The sequence below is a fragment of the Pan troglodytes genome, chromosome 4 (genome assembly GCF_028858775.2).
Source record: "Pan troglodytes isolate AG18354 chromosome 4, NHGRI_mPanTro3-v2.0_pri, whole genome shotgun sequence".
NCBI lineage: Eukaryota > Metazoa > Chordata > Mammalia > Primates > Hominidae > Pan > Pan troglodytes.
The window spans coordinates 106,085,438-106,104,251 of NC_072402.2; the positions used below are offsets into that span (position 1 = coordinate 106,085,438).

General features: G+C 35.0%; 1 protein-coding gene across 5 annotated transcripts in view; it reads right to left on the minus strand.

Annotated features, from left to right (window-relative positions):
• The window catches only part of FBXL17 (F-box and leucine rich repeat protein 17), a 525,181-nt gene that overhangs the window by 504,544 nt on the left and 1,823 nt on the right, over window positions 1-18,814 (minus strand). For all 5 annotated transcript variants that reach the window (XM_016953578.4, XM_016953580.4, XM_054685123.2 and 2 more), the window contains exons 2-3: window positions 6,131-6,253; window positions 3,044-3,301 (exon numbers count right to left, since the gene is read on the minus strand). In XM_016953578.4, coding sequence (XP_016809067.2) covers window positions 3,044-3,301; window positions 6,131-6,253 — 381 coding nt within the window. The remainder of the gene's footprint in view (window positions 1-3,043; window positions 3,302-6,130; window positions 6,254-18,814) is intronic.

The window sequence follows — 18,814 nt, forward strand, 5'->3', positions numbered from 1 at the left end:
TCATTTGCCTTATACTGTGTTCAATCAATGCCCACTAATTTTCCTCCCTGACTGGGTTCTAAATTAGGTAAAACAGATATATAAGCACCTGCATCAGCCCTTCAAATAGCTCTCAGGTAGGTTGATCAGACAAATGAATAATTTGCAAATAAGGTCTGCTCTGTTCCCTCTGGAACCAGGGATCTGGGTCCCACACTGGGAACTCGGACTGCTATCTTCAAGACTGTTGCCAAGCTGGGGAATGGGTGAGGCACAGTCAAGTAAAAAACCCACAAAGCATTCTTTCCACCTTTCAGTTGCATTTTTCTTGTCTAGCATTCCTTTGGTTGCTATAAACCTTTGACGTTTCCAGAGTTCTGACAAAGTTGGATCTGACAGTTTAGGCTTGTTTTTCAATGTTTTTTTGGAGAGGTAGGCTTTTGGAGCTGCCTGCTCCAACATTTTGCTGATAGTACTCTAAGTAGTTATTTTTAAAGACCTAAAAATTGATAGCATAGCCAGATCAAAATTTACTCATGTAACATTTATTATTTTTGTACCATTTTATCTGAAAAAAGCCTACAGTGACTTATTTACAGAAATTTCTACTGAGCTCCATGAGCTGGAGTGTTAAACTGCTAAAACTGCATATAATTGAGTCACATAATAAAGTAACTTAATGCATACAATTTCTCAGATATATTTTAATACTTTGACTACTATTATCTTTTGTTTACTGGCAAGTGCTAGATGATAACAAAATATTAGGAAAATTGAAACAGCCCTTTATTCTTAAATAGATTTTTCCTCTAGATACATGATTGTAGTTTTAAAAGATATATACAATAGGAACACATTCCACTGGTAAAATTATTTTGAGTGACTATTATGAAAATAAAAATATAAATATTTCAGGGTGGTATTTCACAAAGAGGATAGTATTCAACCAAAACCAGCCTGATTTTTTTAGGTGCTTCACCATGCTTAAGAAATATTGTTAAGCAGAATCCGACAGTTAAAACATTAGAGTCTACATCTATTAGAGCTCCAAATTGAAATGCTATAAGCAACTGTTTTTGTAAACAAACTGACAGAATTCAAAAGGCACACATATTTGGTATCCGCTAAAGTCAATCGAAATTATAGCAGTTATAAAGAAAATATATTCTAAAGAAATTATCAATAAAATTTACATATATCATTCTAAAACATTTCTCAATTTTTACTGACAGAAGAGGGAAAAAACAGAACCCTGCAACAACTTAATCTGTAGAATCAACAATTCAGTCAATTGCTAAATTAATGAGTTCAAGAAAAAATAACAGTCCCAGGCAAATCATCAATTATGGCTAGTTCCCTCTTAGGCTTTCGTAACTCTATTATACATTTTAACATAACACTGTCAGTTTACTAAAACCATAATATAAATCCGTATTTGGATTTATGAAATATCACTAGGTCATAAAATTAATTTAGTGAGTGGGTCAAGGCCAACATTTAACATAATAGTATAGAACAGAATAGATAATATCCATGTGCATTGCACATAAGGATATGTATTGTTTCATAAAACTTAATTTCTATTTTATGTATATATGAAAGCCATTCTCTTTCTACTATACCCATAACACTATTCCATCAGAGGAAAGAGTCTATTATGAAATCAGACATACCCAGCTATAGCGGTCTTAAGTACAGAAAAATATTCTCTACACTGCAATGAGATCCTATGTAATTACTTAAGAAGAAAACTACCTAGGGGGAAAAAAATTTGTTTTGCTATTTTTATCAGAATATTACCTCACATGTAACTAATTCATAATTCAGAAACCATAAATATCCGAAGGAAACATCTAAGTAACAGGCTCCAAAATACCTCACATTCCAGAGAAGATTTACATAATTACTCTCAAAGTTGTAAATATAAGATAAATTCATAATACTTGACTGGCATATTAAATGTTGCTCCTTCTCTACTTCAACCATGACTACGATCTCATTCTTTTTCACAAAAATTACTAGGTATACCCTAAGAAGTCTGCTAAACTACTACCTATTTGTGTTATATCAGAATTAAATATGAAATAGATTTAATCCAGTTCTTAATAAATACATACACCTTTTTAAAATGTTTCATTGTGAAAAATAAATTGCTGAGAAATTTCCATCAAAGTAAATAAAATCATGCTATATACACAAAATATATATTTCTTCATAAAAGATTAATTTAATATGTTTAAGAACTTCATGAAATGCTTTGCCAGTAAATAATCCTGTACATAGCAGAAATGAATCAAGAAAAATATTAAAACAAATAAGACTTTTTGCACAATATGCCTTTGCAAACAAAATAGGCTCCCTTATAAGTTGGTAACATTCTTAATATATAAGTTGTACTGACACACCCAGTACTCACTATTTAGGATAGAGTCTTCCCAAATTTCTTTTCATACCAAGCTTTCAGTTAATTCATACGTAAGGTTTAAATTTAAGGATATTCATCTGTTGAATAAATAATCCACTCCAAGCCAAGAAACCTTAAATGCCATTTCCAAAGGAAGTATAATAAACAGAAGGTATGCATAATACTATTTTTAACCCAGTTATTGTACCAAATAGAGGTAATTAGGCCTTTGTTCTAACTTTTATAATCTTCAATTTGGACGTCCATTTATCCCTTAAACATTCAGATATTTAAGCATGTATGTCATCTAGTATAATAAAAGGGGAATTAAAATGTTAATTTTTAAAACCTCATGCTGACCAAAACTACGCAGTTGCCCAAAGCAAAATGTGGTAAAAAATTTAAGTAACAAAAGCATAAATTTATAAAATGGCTGGTCACAGAAGTTCAGGCTCTCACTATAAAACAAAGCAGTTAATTTACTGATTATAACCATGGCACTCTAGTTAACTAATCTAAACAAATATTCATTAATAGGTAAAAAAGATGATTCACTTGAGTCTCTGGGAACTATTTTTAACATAACCATTTAAAATGTTGTTGCTAGAAAACATTTTGAATTAATTCAAGTAAAATCACTTTATAAATGCTAAAATTTACCTGCTTGAGTCCTTCATCAGTGAGTTTGTCCTGGTTGCCTACATGCACTTTCTGAAGTAAAGGACAGTGAGAGGCAACCGCAATAATAGAGGTGTCAGAAAGCTGTTTACACCTGTAGGCTGTATACCTAAGAAGTCCAGGACATTTAAATGCTAAAACACATACGCCATTATCAGACATACTGCGACAATCAGAAATGTTGATTTCAATTATATTCTGACTTCTTGATGCAATTTTTTCCAACAATTCATCAGTGACCTGTAAGAGAAAAAGCAATAAACTTTTGCTAAAAATAAAAACGTATTTTCCATTTTTTAATTAAATGTTCCACAATAAACAATATACTAATTAGATTATAGCATGAACGATATAATCAAAAGAGAAACCGTCTTAACATTGAAGCATAACAAGAATTTGGTATAATAATAATATTGTAATTGCTCTTTGTCCTGAATTCTTGCCACAGATTTCCCGAAACTCTTGGAATTTCCTAAGCAATAGAATTTCTTTAGTTATTCATAACAAGCCCTTTAGACCATATCTGAGTTCATACTAATGAAGTGACTTAGAGTGGGGCGCCTAGATGGCTTCAGAATGGGGGCTGGTTACCAGAAAAACTAAACCCTTGATTAGAGGGTGATAACTTTCAGCACTACTTACAGGAGAGGAAGGAAGCTGGAGATTGGGTTATAAAAACTCAAATGACAGAGATTCAGATGGTAAACAACATCAAAGTGCTGAGAGGGTGGTATATCCCATACCTTGCCTTCTGCATCTCTTCCAGTGGGCTGGCCCTGAGCTATATCTTTTATAATAAACCCGTAAATATAATAAGTATTTTCCAGAGTTCAGTGAATAGTTGTGGCTAATTATCAAAACTGAGAAAGAAATTAAGGGAACTCACAAGTTTATAATTGGTCAGTGAGAAGTTCAGGTGGCTTCTGGGACTTGCAACTGATATCTGAAGTGTGGGTAGTCTCGTGGGACTGAGCCCTTAAACTCAGTGATACCTCTGGGAGTTAGTTGAACTGAATTGTTGTACATCCAGTTAGTGTTAGAAAATTGTTAGTGTGGAAAAACTCCACATATTTGATGTCAGAAGTGGTATCAGAAAACACCAACAAAGGATATGTGTTCGTTTCATTAAAAGCCTAAAAATCTATCCTTAGTGGGAAAATTCAAATTCAGCAAAAACTCACCACAAACAAAACTATACTGAGATTTTCAATGTTTCACTTTCCATTTGTAACCCATGAAATAGTATACATCAGTAAGAATGTTATATGAAAATTCACTTTTACACTTGATATCAGATGATACCACAGCATGTAAGTTTTTAATCTTCTACTGTTTCTATGAGAAACAATACCTCGCATATAATTCATAGGTTGGAAAATACACCATTTTGCATATCAGAACACCAAAGACTATATAAGAATGTCCACATCAAAAAGTTTTTCTCAGACGACTCAATTCATCTGGTGAAAAACTCAGATGGCCATCTGAATTTTTGTTTTAAAACCAGCCTCTACATATTCTGTGCCCAATCACCACATTTCCAAAATACAAAACAAAGTTAATGTTATTCAAGTCCTTTCAGTAAAAATAATGGAGACAGAAAATGCAAATGAAATTTAGAATAGAAGGAAAGAACTACACTGTTAAGCAGCACTTGGAGTAACAGCCAAAGATAAAACTATCTTCGTTTATGCTTGTTGGAAACAGCATAAACACAGTTCTCGGAAAAGTTAAAATTCTGACATACCTCTCCTTTTATTTTTTACTTTTTCATCTCCACACCTTACTACCAGTAGCGGGCTGGGTGGGGAGGGGGTTTGGGTGGGGGAGGAAGCTATTATTAGCCTGAGTTCATAATAAATAACTCAAACATTCAAGAGTAATGATGTAACAAGCTGATAGATTGCTTTACACATATCTGCTCTCCATTCTACTGCCCACAACTAACTCCCTCACCATTCTCCTTGGATATAAAGGTCATGAACCCAAGCAAGTAAATAACAAATTATCTTAATAGTTTTAACCTCTTACCAATGAAGGAGAAAAACAGAAAGGGAACAACTTATACACAAATCCTCGTGAGCTTGCTTAACTTGGTTAAAGTGTGTGTTATATACACACAAACACATACACTACCAGTGTGCTGGAGTTGGCTTGTAGCACCTCACAAGAGTTTATAGTGTGCCCCTCTTTTCAAAGCTGCATTCAATGGCATAACGTGTAGCTTGACATTGGTCATGGTGGGAGTATTTATGTAATAGAAATTGGCAAATATTACAAATCAGGGCTTTTTTTTAAAGACAGTTGCTAAACATTTATCAGCACACTAGTAGTAATACACCATGGCAGAATTTAGAACAGGTTTAGTACTTCCATAAAATGCTATTCTTATTGACATTTTTACATATTTCTAATGCCAAATACCATCAAGTTTTAAAAATGGAATCTAACAAGTCAAAAAAACTGTTTGCAACAAACACTACAAACTCTTTTTTCCTAATTTATGCCCCTATATAAACACATTAGGCAGCTAAGCAACAGGAAGAGTAGAAAGTCCACCAAAAGAAAAGTTAAAGAAAAAAAAAAGGTTATCTTAGCCTATTTTACTTCCATTTCTTCATCTGTAAAGGAGAAAAAATAATAGTATATACTCACAGAGTTGTTGGGTGGATCAAATGAACTAGTATGCATAAAGCCCTTAGAACAGTACACAGCAACAGAGGCATTGCTACAGAAATGTTTGCCATCATTTTCTACTATTAAACTATTTGTAGTATGATCCCCCACAGAAAGAAGTTTAATAACTTTTTGAAAAGGTAATGAAAAAAGACAAAAAGACCTAAAAAGCAACCCTAAATTGCCAATCTACATGAAAAACTATCTTGTTTACTATGAGAATCTAGCTTTACCTTGAAATCACATACACAAAAAACTACAGAAGCACAAAATTGTAGATTACAGTGATTTGAACTATCTTAAAAAACAAGAAGACAGTAAAGATTTCTGAAGAGGAATAAAGATATTTTTTGAGTAGGTCATATGAGTGTTACTTAGAATTGGATTCCATACCTGCTGACGACTACTAAGATCCAGCTGCTTCCAAAACTGGAAGTCTAAACAAAGGTCACGCCAGTACTTGCAAACCAATGATGCGGAAAGGCAACGCTCATCCAGTGACAAATTGGAAAATATCTGTGAATAAAAAACGGTACCATATAATATGTGCTAAACATTTTCAAGGCACAGGAAAAGGTTTTTATTAGTTAGAAAAAGTTAACTTTGTAAAAAGAAAACCTTCTTGAATAAAAGTGGCCATTATTGTAAGTCACCGTAAGAGATCACCTTAAAGAGAAACTATGATACAGGAGCTAAAAACGGACTGATGTTATATTTTCTGTAAGAAGAGGAGGGGAAGAGAACAGGCATGTACTGACACGTGTCCATGCATATCTTTGTGTTTGCTTATATTTAAAAAAAAAAAGAATTGAAAGCATTAACCAAAAACTAATAAAAAAAAAAAAACTGTTTACCTTTCTGGGAAGGGAAAAAAGACTAGGGAAGAACAAGTGATAAACTTGAGATTATTCTGAAGTTTTACAGTTTGACCTTGGAGCCACGTGAACTTTTCATATGTGATTTAAGAAAAAAAGAAAAACAAAAGTAAATCATAAGAAAGGTACTTTACCTTTATGGTATCTTTTCCAAAATATTCATAACACCAATCTAATAACAAAATATATATACCAAATGTGGGACATTCTACAAAATACTGGATCAAAACTCCTCAAAAAATTCAAGGTCATGAAAAACAACAAAAAAAGAAAGAAATTATCACAATTCAGAGGAGACTAAGAAAGAATGACAACTAATGTTATCCAGTTAGATCCTGGGACAGAAAAAGACATTAATGGAAAAACTGGTGAAACCACATAAAGACTGGAGTTTAACTAATAGTAATGTACCAATGCTGATTTCATAGTTTTGGCAAATGTACCACAGTGTCAGAAGAAAATAAAATCAGGGGAAGTAAACAAGTATGAAAGAAAAATAAGTCTCAGGACCCCAAAATCACTAAGCCAAAGACAAAAGTCAAGGTGGGAACTGTATCAGGCAAGCCTGCCTCCCATTTTATTCCTAAATAAGATAGCTACAAGGATTTAAAAAAAAAAAAAAAAAAGCTACATACTTCCCTCACAATTTGACCAAAAGGAAATTCTCTGTGGACCTCAAGATCTTGACCCTAAAGCAGTTCTGCTGAATTTCACCCTGACCATGTAAATTGATAGCTTCTCTTCACAGATATGGGACAAATGACAGACAGAACTCCAACATCCCTCTGCTCACCTAAGACAAATGCATATCTGATTGCTTCCTCTGCCATATTGTTTATGTAAAAATGCAGGTTCACTGAGTCAGACTAAGGCATAAGTGATTATTCCTCTACACTCCCTCAGGTGTAAATTGAGTATTCAGTGAAAGACTGATAAAAGACCCAAAAGAATGCAACCTTTTATCTTTTACCTAGCTATAACCCGGTAGCCCTGACTTCCAGTCTGTCCCTCCTTTCTGGACCGAACCAATGTATATCTTATGTCTCATGTCTTCCTAAAATGTACAAAACTAGGCTGTGCCCAACCACCTTGGGCACATGTTCTCAGGATCTCCTGAGGGCTGTGTCACAGGCCACTTATCACTCATATGTGGCTCAGAGTAAATCTCTTCAAATATTTTACAGAGTTTGACTGCTTTCGTCAACACTGGATAAGGAATATAGGGGAAATCTCTGTACTATCATTGCAATTTTTCTATAAATCTGAATGTATTCCATGTCAAAACACCATATATTTTAAATATATAATATAAAAATAAAATTATTCCAAAATAAAATCTATTCTAAAAAATAATTTTTAAAAGTTACATCATAAAAAGATGGTTAGGGTCAGGATGAAGGCCAATACAAATCTTGGAAAATTAAAAGCTTTATCAACAAATACCATGTGTGGGCCACACTGAGATCCAGAATTGAACCAATTCTAAGAAGATACTTTTGAGACAATCAAATAAAACTGAATATAAAAGATATTAATTTAAAGGAATTATTAAATAAGATTAAACACTGAAACAAATGTGAGCTATACATTTAAGAAAGATTAATAAAAACAAGTAAGATAATTATTTACCCAGTTATTCCAGTTCAGGGTTGCAGGTGACCAGAGGTCAGGGCACAAGGTAGGAACCAGCAATGGACAGGACACCAATGCACCACAGGGCACATGTACACTCACTCATACCAGGACCATCTAGACACATGCACACCTTATACAAAACCTAATGTACACAGCTTTGGGATGTGGGAGGAAACCAGAATACCCAGAGAAAATATGTGCAGGCATGGGGAGAACATGCAAACTCTACATAGACAGTGGGCCCAGCTACGAATTGTTTTGTTTTGTTTTTTTTCTCATTAACATTACAACAAAATGATGTTGAACTAAAGGCTATTAGTCAAGGATTTGTTGTAATACATGATTTCAATTATAATTATTACCTAAAATGACTTACCTCTATATGGACAAAAGTTGTAAACATATAAGCTAGAATCTCTACTATGTTTAAATCTTGGGCCTTGGGAAAACAACTGCCTGTTACCTTCACAACCAGTTTTTCCTCCAACAAGTCTAGTGAGAAGTATAGAATATCATAAAAGTGGCAGGGCATGGTGGCTCATGCCTGTAATCCCAACAGTTTGGGAGGCCGAGGCAGGTGGATCATGAGGTCACGAGTACAAGACCAGCCTGGCCAATATGGTGAAATCCCATCTCTACTAAAAATACAAAAATTAGACAGACATGGTGGCGCATGCCTGTAGTCCCAGCTACTCAGGAGGCTGAGGCAGGAGAATCATTTGAACCTGGAAGGCGGAGGTTGCAGTAAGCCAAGATTGCACCACTGCACTCCAGCCCGTGCAACAAAGCAAGACTCCTTCTCGGAAAAAAAAAAAAAAAAAAATCATCAAAGTCACTAGCGAATTTGTCTCCCATGCCAGCAAACATGTATTAAGCCCACTACAGCCTTTTACTTGCAGGCATTACAACTAAAATATCTGGACAATATATTAAAAGCAATTGCCTCAAAACTCTAAAAAGTTAGTAACAAATGAATTGTGGAAGGGTGCCAAAATTTGAAGAATGGCCAATAACAAAGATGAGCTTCCTGGGTTTTTTTTTCTTTAATCCCCTAGTATGGAATTCAGGGTGGTCCCTGTACAGAAACGCACAGGAGGTAAAAATCAACAAAAATTCAGAGAAAAAGCTATCTTTCTGGACAAAGGACCAGGAAAATGGGCCTCTGCAAGACAGAGAATGTGAGAAGACTTGATTTTTGGTTTTCCTTTCTTCCCCTTTTCTCTTTTCTCCCTACTGGCTATGTCCCAAATGCTACGTCAGTAGCAGAGCTGCAATATAGACCCCAAAAGTAAACCCACCATTCTGGCCAAAAGAATTGGGGAAGAGAACTCTGTGGTCCAACAAGTAAACAAAGAATTCCCACTACTGTTTCTTAATTTTATCATAAAAGCAGCCCCAGTCATGCAAAACTACACAGCAGCACAGGTGGCTGTATCTCTGAGAGAAACTCCATCTTTCTAGCCAGATAACCAAATAAAGTTTTATTGGCACACAAAACATAAATGAATGTATACAACTATGTGCCAATAAAACACGATTTACAAAAACTGGCAGTGGATTTGGCCTGTGAAGGGCTACAGTTTGCTGGCCCATTCACAAGAAAAAAGGAAATGAAAAGAAACTGCCCATGAGAAAACCCAGACATTGGACTTACTAGACAAAGACAATAAATCAACAATTTAAGACATGCTCACAGAGCTAAAGAAAACCGTGGACAAAGAACTAAAGGAAATTATGAGAACCAAATAGAAATGTCTCACCAAATAGAGAATATTAATAAAAAGTAGAAATTATGAAAATAAATCAAATAAGAATTATAGAACTAAATTATACAGTAATGACATTTTAAAATTCACTACAGAGATTAAACAGATTAGAGCAAGTGGAAGTGTTATATAAATAAGCCAAAGATGACCTCTGTGTATTGGTTCCTAGGTTATTTCTTCACTGCAGGACGAGACTCATTAGCTCAAGAGCCCACTAGTACCAAACTCGAATTTTTACACATCCCATCATGCTGCTGAGTGACATCACCTAGACAGGTAAGCCTGCTCTCCAATTCTCCTGTCCCCCAGGGGTTGCCTTGCCCTCCTCCCCTTCTGTATGGCAGTCTACCTCGCTGTAAGCCTCTGCACAGCTTCATGCTGTAAAAGAAGTTTCCTCTCATATAATCCTGTCCAAGTGCCACCAAATGAAGCTTGTTGTGTGTTACCACCTCTTATAATCATATCTCTTTCTTGAGAAACATCAAAATCCCTTGAACCTCTACAAGAAGAAAGAATCAGCAAACCTAAAGATAGGTAAATTAAAATTACTGAGTCTGTGGACTGAAGGAAGATGAACATACATGTGGAACCCCACCAAACATACTAATATACATATAATTGGAGGCACAGAAGGAAAAGAGAGTGAAAGAGGCCTAAATATTTGAAGAAATAATGGCTAAAACTTTCCAAATCTGATGAAAGGCATGAATCTAGCTCATAAACTCAATGAATTCCAAGCAGGATAAATGCAAAAGGATTCATATCAAGATGCATCATAATCAAATTGTTGAAAGATAAAAACCGAGAGAACCCTGAAAGCAGCAAGAAAAATGCAACTCGTGAAAAGGACACTCAATACAATCAACAACTGATTTTTCACTGGAAACCATGGAGACCAGAAGGCAGTGGGATAACATATTCAAAATGCTGAAAGGAAACTGTCAACCAAGAATCCTCTATCTGGTAAAACAACCCTTTAAAAATAAAGGCAAAATTAAGATATTTCCAGATAAACAAAAACTGAGGAAGTTTGTCACTGGTAAACTTCCCCTAAAAGAAATACTATAAAGAGTCCATCAGGCTGAAATGTAAGGGGATCAGACAGTGGCTTAAAATCACATAAGAAATAAAGGATACCAGTAATTGTTGGTATTTACATAGGTAAATATAAAAGTGCATATTACTGTGTCTTTGGTTTGCAATGCCTCCTCTTTGCTATATGATTTAAAAGACTACATAAAACAGTAATTATGAATCTATATTGATTGGCACAAAATTCATAAAGCTGTAACTTGTGACAATAACAACAAATACAGGAGCACGGTTTTTATATACCACTGAAACTAAACTGGTATTAATTCAAACTAAATTGTTATAATTAATAGTGTTAATTATAACCCCCAGGGTAAATACTAAGAAATACACACCTAATTATTTACTATATTTTATTTATATATATAATTCTCATATATACATATAATTCTCACATTACATAAATATAACATATCTAAATATATATTAATATAAATATATCTAAATATATTAATATAAATATAATATATATCTAAATATATTAATATAAATATAATATATATCTAAATATATTAAATTTATATTTATATATCTAAATATATAATATAAATATAATATATATCTAAATATATTAATATATTTAGATATGTTATATTTATTTATATAATGTGAGAATTATATGTATATATGAGAAGGGGATCAAAATGGTACACTAGAAAATATCTGACACAAAGAACAGCATCAGAGGAATTGACAAACAAAAAATATATAAGACATAGAGAAAACAAATAATAAAATAGTAAATGTATTTCCTTATCACTAATTACACTAAATGTAAATGGGCTAAACTTTCCAGTTAAGACACATAAGGCCAGGGCCAGGCACAGTGGTTCACACCTGCAATCCCAGCACTTCTGGGAGGCTGTGTTGAGTGGATCACTTGATCCCAGGAGTTCAAGACCAGCCTGGGCAACATGGCAAGACCCTGTCTCCACAAAAAAAATGACAAAATTAGCCAGTCATAGTGGTATGCAACTATGGTCTCAGCCACATGGGAGGCTGAGGTTGGAGAATAGCTTGAGCCCAGGAGGTCGAGGCTGCAGTGAGTTGTGATCGTGCCACTGCATTCCAGCCTGGACAACAGACTGAGACCCTGTCTCAAAAAGAAAGACACAATGAATAACAGGATAAAATGTAAAAACACAATCCAATTATATACTGTTTACAAGAGACTCAATTTAGATCCAAAAATATACACAGATTGAGAGTAAAAGCATGGAACAATACATATAGCAAAAACTGACAGAATTGAAAGGAAAAAAAACAAAAAGCGTTCCGCATTAATGCTTGGAGACTACAACACACAACTTTCAATAATGGATAGAACAACCAGACAAGAGATGAACAAGTAAACTGAACACTTGAACAAGACTTAAACATGGCCTATCAGATATCTCTAGAACACTACACAAAATAGAATACACATTCTTCTGAAGTGCATAAAAACATTCTCAAAGACCAAAGTCTAAAATACTACACAAGTCAAGTCTCAACAAATTTGAAAACATTAAGCTCATACAAAGTATCTTTTCCAATGACAATGAAAGGAAATTAGACATCAGTAACAGAGGCCAGGAACAGCAGCTCAGGCCTATAATTCCAGCATTTTGGGAGGCCGAGGGAGGCAGATCACTTGAGCCCAGGGGTTTAAGACCAGCCTGGGCAACATGGCAAAACTCCCATCTCTACCAAAAAATACAAAAATTAGCCGGGCGTGGTGGCATGTGCACCTTTAATCCAAGGTACTAGAGAGGCTGAGGTGGGAGGATTGCTTGAGCCCAGAAGGCAGAAGTTGCAGTGAGCCATGATCACACCACTGCACTCCAGCCTGGGTGATACAGTGAGACTCTGTTTCAAAAAATGAAAGAAAAGAGAAGAGGAGAAGGGAGGTGAGGAAAGAGGAGGGGAAATCACTAACAGGAGGAAATCTGGAAATTTCACAAATACATGAAAATTTAACAATCAACAAGTAAGAAGAACTCATAAAGAAAACTAGAAAATAATTTGAAATTAATGAAAACAAACACATATAGCAAAATCTATGGGATACAGAAACAAGTAACTACATTTAAAAAGAAGAAAGATCTTGAATTGGCAACCTAAACTTCTACCTCAAGAAACTATAAAAAGAAAACTCAATACAAACTAAGCAGAAACAAGGGGGAAAAAATACAGCTAATACAAACGAAATATAGACTAGAAAAATAATAGATGATCAATAAAACCAAAAGTTTATTCTTTAAAATGATGAGGCCAAGCACAATGGTTGACAACTATAATCCCAGCACTTTGGGAAGCCAAAGTGGGAGGACTGCTTGAAGCCAGGAGTTTTGAGATCAGCCTGGAGAACATAGCAAGACCCTGTCTCTACAAAAATTATTTAAGAAATTAACCAGGCATGCGCCAGCATGCCTGTGAACCCAGCTACTCAGGAGGCTGACAAGAGGGAAAGTCACTTGAGCCCAGGAGTTTAAGGTTGCACTTCCATTTACATAGCTATAAGCTATGATCACAACACTGCACTCAAGCCTGGGTGACAGAGACCCTGCACACACACACACACACACAAAATTGGCTAGACTAAGAATAAAGAGAGAAGACTCAAATTTTAAAATCACGTATAAAAATGGGAACATTAATATCAACCTTACAAAAAGTACACAATTATAAGAGAATACTATAATCGTATGCTACCAAATTGATGAAATAGATGACAAATTCGTAGAATATAAACTATAAAAACTGACTCAAAGGAAATAGAAAATCTGAATAGATGTACAGCACGTAAAAAGATGGAATATGTAATAAAAAACAAAAAACTTACAACAAAGAAAAGACAAGGACCAGAGGGCCTCACCAGTAATATGCTTCAAAAAGAATGAACACCAATCTATCTTAAATTCTTCCAAAAATGAGAGGATGGGATAATACTTCCCAACTCATGCTATAAGGCCAGCATATCCTGATACCAAAGCCAGGCAAAGAAATCTCAAAAAACTACAGACCAATGTCCCTTATGAATACCGATGTGAAAATCTTCAATAAAATATAAGGAAACTAAATCCACAGTATAGTAAAAGGGTTATACAACATGACCAAGTAGGATTTATCCCAGGAATGCAAGGATGGTTCAACATATGAAAAAAACCCATGTAACACACCATATTAATAGAATAAAGGTAAAAAGCAAAAACAAAACACATGATCAACTCAACTGATTCAGGAAAAAGCACTGGACAAAATCTAATACCCTTTCTTGATTAAAACATTCAGAAATATAGGAATAAAAGAACACTTCCTCAACCTGAGAAAGAGCATCTACCAAAAACCCCTAGTTATCATTATACTTAATGGTAAAAGACTAAAAGTTTTTCCCCAAAATCAGAAACAAAACAAGGATTTCTGCATCATGACTTCTATGCAACATTGTACTGGAGATTCTGGCTAGGGCAATTAGACATGGAATATAAACAAAAGGCATCCAGATTGGGGAGCTGGAATTAAAACATCCTCTATTCACAGATGTCATGATCTTATATAGAGAAAATCCCAGAGAATAAACACAAAAATTAATTTTAGAGCTAATAAGCAAATATTTTTATATACTAGCAATGAATCATCTGAAGATGAAATTAAGAAAGCACTTCCATTTATAATAGCATCAAAAAGAATAAAACTTTTTTTACAGCTCTCATTTCTTTATTGAGATTTCCAATTTGTTGGGTCAATGTCATCATATTCTCCTGTAATTATTTAAATAATGTTTCCTTTCTTTTACCATGTTTATAATAGCAGTTTGAAGTCTTTGCTAAGTCTAATATCTAGGCTCACTCACAGTCAGTTTCTATTAACTGCTTTCTTTTTCCCTCAGCATGGGTCACATTTTTCTGTCTCTTTACGTGTCTTAAAATTTGTTGTTAAAAACTGGACATTTTGGATAACATAGCCAGTGTATATTCTTTTTTTTTTTTTTTTTGAGACGGAGTCTCACTCTGTTGCCAGGCTGGAGTGCAGCGGCGTGATCTCGGCTCACTGCAACCTCCACCCACGGGTTCAAGCTGGGATTACAGGCGTGAGCCACCGCACCTGGCCACCAGTGTAGAATTTTATATTTCTGAGCCTTTTAACATGTCTGGCCCTAAACTGTGGAATCTGTGTCCTGGGCAGTGTGACTACATCTGTTCAGATTTTAATTCACATATATATGTTTTAGCCTGGCTTTCTAGAGAAGTCATTCTGTGTCTGAATAGCTTAGTTTTCAGCTATGTACATGCCAAAGATATGCTCAAACAGCTTGAGCCTGCTCTTTAATCTGTATCTGGGTTAAGAAGGGCACATTCAAAGCTTCAAGAATTCTCATCTGCCTTGGCCCTTGCTCTCAGTTAGACAACCTCAGGTCTCCCCTACACATGTGCATAGTTTCACGATATGCCAGGATATGTGAAGAGGTTATCCCTTTATGGTTCTCTCATTTCCAGGGTCTGCCTTTTAATTTATAGCTACTCTTCCACTCACCCCAACTGGCACTACAACCTTAAACTAGCAAATGCATGGTTTTTCCTTGTTTTCCCCTACCAAGTTCAGTACATTTTATCGACAAAGGTTTTCACTCATTGCCCCAAATTGAATCAGCTCTCTGACAGCAAAGCTGCTGGTTTTCCAAACTACAATTCTTGCCAAAAGTGCTGGGACAGGAGGTCACAGTAGAAGCCCACGCGAGAATGCTGTAGACTTGCACTATTCTTACCTGAAACTCTAGCAGTTTTCCTAAGAATAAATGTTTCTCAATGATTTTCTTTGCTTTTGGTTGATTTCCAGAGTTCAAATAGTTTTGGGCAATTCTGCCATTTTTATACTTTTTTGTGTGTGGAAAGGATTCACCAAACTCTTCATGCAGCCACAGGTGAAAGTACATTTCTTGCGGATATTTTTATGCTTGTCCTCCTCATTTTATAAATGAGAAAATAAAAACTTACATGGCCTAGATCATTTTTTAAGGTTAAAGGACTATGTGGTCTTAAAGGGCTAATTTGTCAGTTAACAATCAACATGTAGGGCATGGTCACTGCAACCAAGTAGCATCTTGTTTGAAACATGCTTGACTTTAGCTATTATCTTTTTTATAAAAGTGATATGGCTGTTATAAACCACAGGTCATTGACTAAATCCAGATTTGTTTATCCAAGTGAAGAAATTTAAGATGTGGGTAATAAGCATAAAATAGGATATTTTGCCAAAGGTAAACAACTTTTTAAAGAAACTGTTATATTAAAATGCATTTTTGACTGCTTTAAAGCAGGTAATATTAACCTACATAAAAGAGAAACATCCTTGTTGATATTGAGCCAAAAATTAGCCTATGATGCAACATATAGTTTAGTTTCTCTCCTCTGCCGTAAAAAAAAAAAAAAAGGGCAAGTATGGTAGCTTTCCCAAAAAACATCCTTTAAATTCTTAAACATCCTCACATTTCTCTCCCAAATTCTACCTGCCTCGTTTTTTTTTTTTTTTTTTTTTTTTTAACAGCTATAGTAACTTCCTAGCATAAAAGATGAAGCAAAAGCAATACAATTATAATAGCTATTGACTCCCTACCAGGAGAACAGGGCATAATTTCTAAGAATGTTTTCCAATAGTGATGATAGACTTGTGCCTCTCTACGCAACAACCCTTCTAATATTCGAAAAGAAAAATTGTCATAGCTCCTTAAGTCTTCCCTTCTCCAAGTCAAACAACTCCAGTCCTTACCAGCAGAGCCAGAATCCTTTCACCACCACATGGCTCTACCGTGGCTCCAACAGCAACTCCAGTCAGAATACGGACATTCCTTAGAAATATCTCTTCGTGGTGTGGCGTATTCACCCTGAGTCTCAGCACACACTCTAAACACCTGATGATACATTCGTTCATAAGTATTTACTGAGCGCTACTATATGCCTGGCACTGCACTTAAAGGAGGAGACAGAGCAATGAACAAGATTATGAATCCAGAGTCGCTGCACCCAAAAACTGGGGTTGGCAGACACTGAACAATCGCTAATTCAATTCATCCCAGACAGTACAACTCACTTCGTGCTGAATACCACTAGGACCATGAGACTCAGACAGAGAATCTTTATTAGAATTTTCTAATACAAGGAATGGAAATCTACATAACATGTCCAAATACACACAATAGGGCAAGCCCATGGTAATTCCCATATGTCCTTTAGACAAAGTTTTCAACAATCCTCAGGAAAAAATATGAAAAAGAACAACGCGGTATAGGATAAGTTTATTTTATTCTATTAGAGTTTCTCTTTATTATGAGATCATGTCCGTTTTTTTTCTTGGCATTAAAATGTTTTTTACCTCATGAAATAATTTGTAAGCAGAAGGTACCTGGCTTTGTTTTGGTTCATTTTGAAACAGTCTTATTTGCCAAATAAGAAGACAGCAATCAAGTTTCCATACCAAATATTTGTTGATATTTTATTTATCCATATCATCCAGTGATTTAAAGGACTCAAGAAAGTTCCCTTTGTCCTAAAATGCACCTCTGCACACAAAGAGTAGGCAATTACTCTTCCAACAAGTAGACCTCCATAAGAATTAGATCATTACATTTTGACACAAGGAAATGTAAGTTTTCCCACCCTCTTGCTGTATCACTCACAAGAACAATAATATCACTGTAAAACAGACCCAAACACACAGTACTGTAAATATGCAAAAAGTCTAGTCAAAGAAACTATATTGGTGACAATAACAATTGTAATTAATGACAGTTACTTCAGTAACAGTAAAAGTAGCCAAATTCTTATCAAGGTTATTTATGGCTAGTCTCTAGTATCATCCACAATGAAAATGGTTTATATTTATTAAGCTCCAAATAGGGTAGGGTGGGAGAAGAGAGAAAAGGAGGGAAAAAGTTAATAATAACTTAATAAAAACTCTATTATGTAACTAAAGTTTGTCACTAGCATTGACAAAACTGCAAAATATTCTTGGTAGTTGAAAATGACACAAACTTCATGCAGGACACCCATCTCCCAACAAAAAATACATCTGTGCTTACCTCTGGTAATCTGTATGCTTTTATGCAAGGGTTAAAATGTAGAAGGGCATTACAACATAGCATAAACAAAGAGGTTTTTAAGTCAGGTGGTCTTAAATTCCCTCATTCAAGACCTAGATCTACCCTTTACTTTCTGTATGTGACCTTGCACAAGTCATTCAACCACTTCAAGCCCCACTAGACTGTCAGCTCCACAGGAGCAAAGACCACTTCTGCCTGACTCACTACTATAAACCGTGGCCCACAGCACGGAGAAATCAGTTTCTTCCTGTATAAAATAAAGATATTAACAGTATTTATCTCGCAGCGTTAACTAGATAAATGGGAATATTATATATATAAAGTCTGGCGCAGTGCCTGATTATGGTAAATGCTCAGTAAGTTAACCGTTTGACATTAACTACCAGCCATCAAACGTGAAAGTAATGTTTAAAGACTTTCAAACACCAACATGCAAAGCCTTTACCCACTAAGTATAAATTCCTCGATTTAAAAAAAAATTTTTTCCACAGAATACCTGCGAAGTTTCTAAACCACTGGGTTGGGATTCTAATAATAGCTGAACCCTGAATGGTGGGTTATAGAGTCAAGCTATTAAAAGACATTCAGTAGACTCCAAGTGCTCCTACTTCAAAAAATAGGCCATACGCAG